Here is an 8,324-nt window from a genome sequence, read left to right as displayed (position 1 = left end):
TGTAATAATTATTCTAAAATAATGTAAAATTTCAACAGGGTTTAAGTTATATTTGTATGAAATAAGTGTTATTTTGTTCCTGAAGAGATGTGAATTATCTGAATTATACTTTTGAATATTTTGTTCAATGAGCCTAATGGAGTAGTGTGTAATTTTTAACTACTAAAATATATGGATATGACTGTAAGTCAACTTCATTGAATTTTTGTCAGAATTATGAGCAATTTAGAAGTTTTCTTTACAGTCTTGTATTTGCTTTAAAATCTCACATATTCTGCTGGATTTAAGTATTGTACTTTTCTGTGAATTACTCTTTACCCTAAGATGTGATACAATAAAAAATCTGCCCACTTAAATTATTCTTGAAACCATTTTCAGCCTTCATTCTATTTAAGGAATTAAAATAAGCTGGCTTCAAGTGGCTCTGTCCTATAATCCCAAGTAGTCAAATTGAGAGGTTCAAGATTTGAAGCTAGACCAAGCAAGAAGTTCATAAGACCACCCATTTCAAGCAATAAAAAGCAGAGCACAATGTTACATGCCTTTTGTCTCAGCAATAGCATGAAGTATAAATAGGAGGATCACAGATGAGTTTGTCCTGAGGAAAAGTTGAAACTTCATCTTAAAAACAACTAAAAGAAAAGGGTCTAGGCTTAGCTTAAGTGATAGAATACCTGCCTAACATATATGAAGTTCTGAGCTCAAATCCAGTCTTCAAAATTGGAATGCAAAAAAGATAAAAATGACAACAGAATTGAGCACAAATATGCAAGACATAGAGTAATCAATTGTAATGACTTCTCCATTTCTTAATATTTTTTTTGCAGTATAGAGGGTTGAACCTAGACTCTTCAGCATTATAGACAATTACACTACACCCTTAGACCATGAAATATCTTTTCTATATGACAACTAATACAACTGGTTGAAGTTTTTACCAGCATATTTCAATGTCATAACAGTTCACATTTACATTTTCTGTAATTGTTTTAGTTTTGAGACAGGATCTCACTCTGTAGTCCATCCAAGGCTGTTCTCAAACTCATGTTCCCTAATACTGGAGTTACAAATAAGTACTGCTCCTCTTGTCCCAAGTTCACTTATTTGTTTTATGAGGTAAGTTCAGTTTGTATAATTACCCATAGGAGACTAATCAAATAAGTATCTAGAATCCACCCAATCCTGCACTCATAAATAAGGGATTCTTCCTTGACTGCTAGGGCCAGACCAGACTGCAGAGTAGGTAAATTTCTGAAATTCGTATATGAGTTTGGATTTGTGTCTGTGTGTGGGCATGTGTGCATGTGTGCATACATACATGCACATGAGCATATGTACTGAGGCTTAAACTTGGTATTACTTTCTTTTTTGGGGGGGGTCCAGTCGTGGGGCCTGAACTCTGGGACTGGGTGCTGTCCCTCAGCTCTTCAGCTCAAGGCTAGTGCTCTACCACTTGAGCCACAGCGCCACTTCCAGCTTTTTCTTTTGTGGTGCTGAGGAATCGAACCCAGAGCCTTGAGCATGCAAGGCAAGTGCTCTACCACTGAGCCACCTTCCCAGCCTGAGGCTTAAACTTGGGACCTCATGGTCTCCCTAAGCCTTTCCATTTAAGACTTGCACTCTACCACTTAAGTCACAGCTCCATTTCTGACATCTAGTTGTTATAATTTAAATATCCATAACATTCACACCTTCTAAAATAGGCCAGTTCTGTGGTGACAGAACAAAAATAGATTGAAGGACAAGCAATAACGCTTATTTTATTATGCACTTTCAAGTGCTTGTAGATATATACATACATACATACATACATCTTTTATAACTCATTTGCTGTCATTTTTAGGTGTTGGACATAGTGAATTTAATAAGTACCGTTCTAAGGAAAGAAATTCTACTGAAAGTAGTGTAGCCATTATGACCTTAAGTTCCACACTACTGTTACAATTAAAACTCATTTACATATTTGGTGGAATTAGGCAGACATTTATCCTGAATCACACACACACACACTCACACACACACACACACAAACTGGTTAAAAGTCAGAAATATATATATATATATATATATTTATACATATATATATTTATACCAATAGGAAGAGGCTCATATGACAAGTCAGGAATGGTGGCACATGCCTGTAATCCCAATTACATGGGAAGCAGAGAGCAAGAAGATCATAGGTTGACCCTAGGTCAGGCTAAAAGTTATTGAGACAGTCAAGATGTGGTGGTATACATCTGTTATCCCAGCTACATGGGAGGCAGAGGTAGAGCGATTACTGTGTGAGGCCAGCCTGAGAAAGTAGTGTGAGAACTTACCTAAAAATCAAATGAGGGCTGGGAGTGTGGTTTAGCAGTAGAATGCTTGCCTAGCATGCTTGAAGCCCTGTCTTGATTCCTCAGTAACACATAAACAAAAAAAGCTAGAATTGGTGCTGTGACTCAAGTGGTGGAGGGCTAGCCTTAAGCACAGAGAGCCGAGTACCTGAGTTTAAGCTCCAGGACTGGCACAAAAAAGGCAAAAAAGACTGAGGGGAGGGATTCATGACTCAAGTGGTTGTGGCCCTGAGTTCATCTCTCAGTACTACCATTACCAAAACAAAAATATGGTAACTAAAATTTCTTAGCTAGGGCTGGGAAGGTGGCTCAGTGGTAGAGTGCTTGCCTTGCATGCAGGAGGCCCTGGGTTTGATTCCTCAGCACCACCTAAGCAGAAAAACCCACAAGTGGCACTGTGACTCAGGTGGAAGACTACTCATCTTGAGCTGAAGAGCTGAGGGACAGTGACAGGCTCAGAGTTCAGGCCCCACAACTGAGAGAAAAACCCAACTTCTTAGCTGGCAAAACTGTGAGGATGAGAACTGAGAGCTACAGTCAGTTTTATTCTGTAGAATTTTTCTAAGTCTGAAACAACAGCAAGTTCTTGACAGAAGCAGAGGAAGGTAGTGACCTTTGGAGAAATATAGTTTTTGAACGAATATCTCTCTCTGGACCACAACAAAAGATTAAAAACCTAAGTGAAATACTCTGTGTATGTGTGTGTGTGTGTGTGTGTGACTGTCACTGAAGACTGAACCTTGCACCCTGTTCCTCAGCATTTATGGTTAAGATAAGTACTCTATCACTTGAGCCCCAGATTCTCTTCTGGATTTTTGGTGGTTGACTGGAGATAAGAGTATCATGAATTTTTGCTGCCAGGGCTGACTTGGAACTGCAGTCCACAGATCTCAGCCTCCTAAGTAGCTAGGATTACAGGTTTAAGCCACCTGGGCCCATCCTGATTGTTAATTCTCTAAAAACTAGGGTAAGGTTTTTCTTGAAATACAAAAATCAGATTCTGGAACCTATCACAGGAAAAAAGACTATGGAGAATAGATCAAGTTCTAGCTGAAAATTAGAGTTGCAAATACATTTGAGCCTCTTTATATGACAAAAGGTTATATGATGAGATGAGGTTTTATGGCGCTAACAGAGGAAAACATGTATTCCTCCTGAAGGAAGTACTGTCATCTTCATTGTGCATGGCTTTTCATGTAAATAGTATTCAGCAAAAAGCAAAAATTCAAGTTTGTACCAATAAAACAGGAAGAGCAGAATAAAATCAATGACTTTAGAAAATCCATAGGTTAAAATGAAAGGAATTAAACATGGTGTTAAAACAAGTATGACTAAAATAGTAAAATAAGGAATAATGGAAAAAGGAACAAAAAATTTAACCAGAGAATTGAAATATATGATGGAAATCCTATAACTGAAAAACACAATGCAGGGCATATACAATTATTTAAATCATGCAATGTTGTAGACATAAAATAATACAGATTGGTGGGTTTAAGGCAGGGCAATAGAAATTATGTGGCTAGAAATGCTAAGAAAAAGTAACCAAAATTATGGAAAATAACATTACTTTCTTATAGGATATATGAAACTCTCTAACACATATATAAATATAGTACTAGAGGAATAAGAGAGGGTAACAAGTGGTAGTCACCAAAATAGGTGAAAGTTTAACACTTCAAGATTCTCAGTAAAACCCAAGCAATCAATATCTTAGGTATATCATACCAAAGTTGCTCAAGACCAAAATCAGGGGCTAGAGGAGTGGCTCAAGTGGTGTTACTGCATTATTCCAAAGAAAAAGGACCAAACAAACAAATACGACATTATTTCTAAAATAGCATGTATTAAACAGAGAGCTGATTTTTTCACATAAACTATGAAATCAAAAGACAAAGGAATGCTGTATTTAAAGTCCTGAATTAAGATTATTGCTAGGCTAAAATTCTTTTACCAGTAAACATATCATTAAGAATGTGGTTTCAGGGGCTGGGAAGATGGCTCAGTGGTAGAGCACTTGCCTTGCATGCATGAGGCCCTGGGTTCGATTCCTCAGTAGCACATAAGCAGAAAATAAAAAAGCCAGAAGTGGTGCTATGGCTCAAGTGGTAGAGTGTTAGCCTTGAGCTAAAGAGCTGAGGGACAGCACCCAGGTCCAGAGTTCAGGCCCCACGACTGGACCCCCCCAAAAATAAAAAAATGTGGTTTCAGATTAATAAAACTGAATTAATCAAAGTCACATCAAGTCACACTAGTAGTGGGGATTGAACTCAGGGACTTATACTCTCAATTGGTTTTGCATCTAGGCTGGTGCTCTACCCCTAGGACTACACCTCCACTTGTGGCCTTTTCTGGTGAATTAGAGACAAAATCTCTTGGATATGTCTGCCTGGGCTGGCTTCAATCCTCAGATCTCTGCCTCCTGAGTAACTAGGTTTACAGGCATAGGCCACAGGCACCTGGCTGAAAATAGTATTATAAGGGAAAACTTACCTCTCAGATTAAGCTATACTAATAACATAATATTGTATGATAGACAAGGAAATAAAAATGGAATACTTGAGCAAACACATGACTATCAGAGTTATGACAACAATGAAGCTTCAGAAATAAAGGGAATTGAGTCAGCTTTCTAATAGATGGTATTAAAGTATCTGAAGTGAGGGGAGAGGAAATGAATCCAATCTTTTTCAAACCTTTTAAGTTGATTGTAGTTTCTTTTGTTTTGCTGCTTGAACTCAGGGCCTGGGCACTGTTCCTGAGCCTTTTGGCTCAAGGCTTACAATCCACCACTTGAGCCACGGTGCCACTTCCAGCTTTTTCTGAGAAGATTTTGGAGATGAGTCTCATGGAGTTTCCTGCCTGGACTGGCTTCAAGCCACAATCCTCAGATTTCAGCCCCCTGAGTAGCTAGGATTACAGGCATGAGCCACCAGTGCCTGCTGCAAAGGCTTAAAGTTAACAAGAAAAACGATCATTTGAAATTACAAATACTGAAAAATCAAAGTTAAAAAAATTAGTGTTAATGGGCTGGGAAGGTGGCTCAGTGGTAGAGCGCTTGCCTTGCATGCTCGAGCCCTGGGTTCGATTCCTCAGCACCACATAAGCAAAAAGAAAAAAGCTGGAAGTGGCGCTGTAGCTCAAGTGGTAGTGCGCTAGCCTTGAGCTGAAGAGCTGAGGGACAGTGCCCAGGCCCCCAGTTCAGGCCCCACGACCGGACCCAAAAAAAAAATAGTGTTGAAATACAACAAATCAAGTGAGAAGTATTTGTAATGCACATATTTGGACAGAGTCCTATATTCAAAATGCAAGACTACTTCCATAGTACGATAGGCAAACAGACAATCTCAAACACAAAATACAAAAAACTTGAATAAATATTTCTGAAGAATTTATACAAATGGCCTTGTTTGGGATTGAACAACATGAAAATGCAAAATTTTCATTAGTCACTAGGGATATTCAAATCAAAACTTCAATATGGTAATATTCACTAGAATGTTCAAACAAAAAGACAACATCAACTGTTGACAAGGATATAGAGCAACTGGAACTCATATTTACTCATGAAAAGAATTTCAAAAGATTTGCTAAAGTAAAATACAAACATATACAAGGATGCACAACTGTTTAACTCCCCTGATTATATTTACAAAGTCATCAGTAAATGGCATGAGAAAAACAGGACAGGGCAGTACTTTTCAGTAAAGGTAAACATTGGAAAAACTCGGTGTTCATCAGTGAGAGAAGATTGTAAAGGAATTACAATACATTCATAGAATAATGAGAATAAAACAAATTACAACATACCATAGATGAGTTCTATTAGCAATATCTTCAGTCAGAGAAAAAACATGAGAGACTGATACTCACAAACTAACATTTGCATAACAGTTCCAAAAATAAAAAATAATCTTTGGTAAATGGGCTCAGGGTAGCGTGAATATTTAACAGTGAGAGTTGTAACCAGAGGATAATAGAAAAGGACTCCTGTGGTTTTGGTAAGTTCTACTTTTCATGCAGATTATTCTTAAACCAGAGTATTAATTGGGTGTAAACCCACTGAGTTTTATACAACATTTTGGTCTTTCGCTTCTGGATGAATGTTTAAAAAGAAATAAATCTAGCAGATATGAAATGTACACTTTTTGCTCCAAAAGTATTCCATCTTCTGAAAATTATTTCATAACATGTATCATTAGAACATACAATAAATGACAGGAAGAGATACAGTACAGGGGAGGCCTGTGACTTGAATATTCTTGTAAGAGTCCAGTTTGGGATTGAAATGGCAAAAGTTGTATGCAATAGGAAGTAAGGACGCTTGGTGGCGCTGCAGGCTAAGAATGAGAATAACCCGCTCTGCAGATACCCAGAGCGCCATTAAGCTGACAATCAGAAATCTTTCCTTAAAAGAAGGACGCGCATTTTGGTGAGGTCTAGAGGACAGATCTTTAGGAAGAGCATACTTCTAAAAACAAGTCAGTGAGTAAGATTTAAGGGAGGTTATTTGGCGAAATCACCTGTGTGGATTAATCCTACACGGAGTTGAAGAAACGGACCTTCTGGAACAGCGTCTGAACAATGGAGACTGCGCTAGCAAAAACGGCAGAGAAAAGGCAAGTTGCTTTTCTTGCTTTGCTATTGCTTGTGTGGGGGTCTGGTTGTGAGACAATTCGATATTCCATTCCAGAAGAAACAGAAAGTGGCCACTTTGTGGCCAACTTGGCAAAAGATCTGGGGCTGAGGGTGGGGGAGTTGGCCACTCGCAGCGCGCGAATCCATTACAAAGGAAACAAACAGCTCTTGCAGCTAGATGTAAAGACAGGCAGTTTGCTCCTGAATGAAAAGCTGGACAGGGAGGTGCTGTGCGGGGCGACAGAACCCTGTCTAATGCATTTCCAAGTCTTACTGGAAGACCCAGTGCAGATTTTTCAAGCTGATTTGCACCTCACAGATATAAACGACCATTCTCCAGAGTTCCTAGAGAGAGAGATGCTCCTAAAGATTCCAGAGAGCGCGCATCCAGGGACAGTGTTCCCTCTGAAAGCAGCGCAGGACCTCGACATAGGAAGCAACACTGTCCAGAATTACACAATCAGCCCTAACCTTAATTTTCATGTGGTTACTCATCACCGCGGAGATGGCAGGAAATATCCAGAGCTGGTGCTGGATAAGGCGCTGGACAGGGAGGAGCAGGCTGAGCTCAGCCTCATTCTGACTGCGCTAGATGGTGGGGCTCCACCCAGCTCTGGGACCTCCACAGTGCGCATAGAAGTCGTGGACATCAATGATAACGCCCCTGAATTTGTACAGTCGCTCTATGAGGTGCAGGTTCCTGAGAACAGCCCGATGGATTCTTTAGTTGTCACTGTCTCTGCTCGAGATTTAGATGCAGGAACGCATGGTAGTGTGGTCTATGCTCTATTCCAAGAAGATGAAGTTTCTCAACCATTTGTGATAGACAAAATGACAGGAGAAATACGCCTGAAAAAGATGTTGGATTTCGAGGAAGTTCCACATTATGACCTTGAGGTTATAGCCACAGATAGTGGGGGCTTTTCAGGAAAATGTTCTGTGGCCATACAGGTGTTGGATATGAATGACAATGCCCCACAACTGACCATGTCAACGGCCAGGAGCTCCATACCAGAAAACTCACCAGAGATTGTAGTTGCTGTTTTCAGTGTATTTGATTCAGATTCTGGGGATAATGGGAAGATGATTTGTTCTATTCAAAATGATCTCCCATTCCTCCTGAAACACACATTTGAGAACTTTTACACCCTAGCAACAGAGAGGCCCCTGGACAGAGAAATAAGAGACCAATACAACATCACCATCACTGTCACCGACTTGGGGACTCCCAGGCTGCAAACCCAGCACACCTTCACCCTGCAGGTGTCCGACGTGAACGACAACGCCCCCGAATTCACGCAGTCGTCCTACACCCTGTGGGTCCGCGAGAACAACAGCCCCGCCCTG

At 39.9% G+C, this 8,324-nt stretch overlaps 2 protein-coding genes across 2 annotated transcripts in view; both read left to right on the top strand.

The window, feature by feature from the left end:
* The window catches only part of LOC105988624 (protocadherin beta-3-like), a 22,034-nt gene extending 20,178 nt beyond the window's left edge, over window positions 1-1,856 (top strand). Inside the window, exon 4 of the mRNA XM_013020294.1 lies at window positions 1,844-1,856. Within this exon, the coding sequence (XP_012875748.1) occupies window positions 1,844-1,856 (13 nt within the window). The remainder of the gene's footprint in view (window positions 1-1,843) is intronic.
* A 5,067-nt stretch (window positions 1,857-6,923) lies between these two features.
* LOC105988622 (protocadherin beta-5-like) overlaps window positions 6,924-8,324 on the top strand; it is a 13,450-nt gene continuing 12,049 nt past the window's right edge. The window contains exon 1 of the mRNA XM_013020293.1: window positions 6,924-8,320. Coding sequence (XP_012875747.1) covers window positions 6,924-8,320 — 1,397 coding nt within the window. The remainder of the gene's footprint in view (window positions 8,321-8,324) is intronic.

This window comes from Dipodomys ordii, unplaced genomic scaffold, assembly GCF_000151885.1.
Source record: "Dipodomys ordii isolate 6190 unplaced genomic scaffold, Dord_2.0 Scaffold50, whole genome shotgun sequence".
Taxonomy (NCBI): domain Eukaryota; kingdom Metazoa; phylum Chordata; class Mammalia; order Rodentia; family Heteromyidae; genus Dipodomys; species Dipodomys ordii.
The sequence above is the reverse complement of the archived record's forward strand: the minus strand, read 5'-3'. Positions and strand labels throughout refer to the sequence as shown.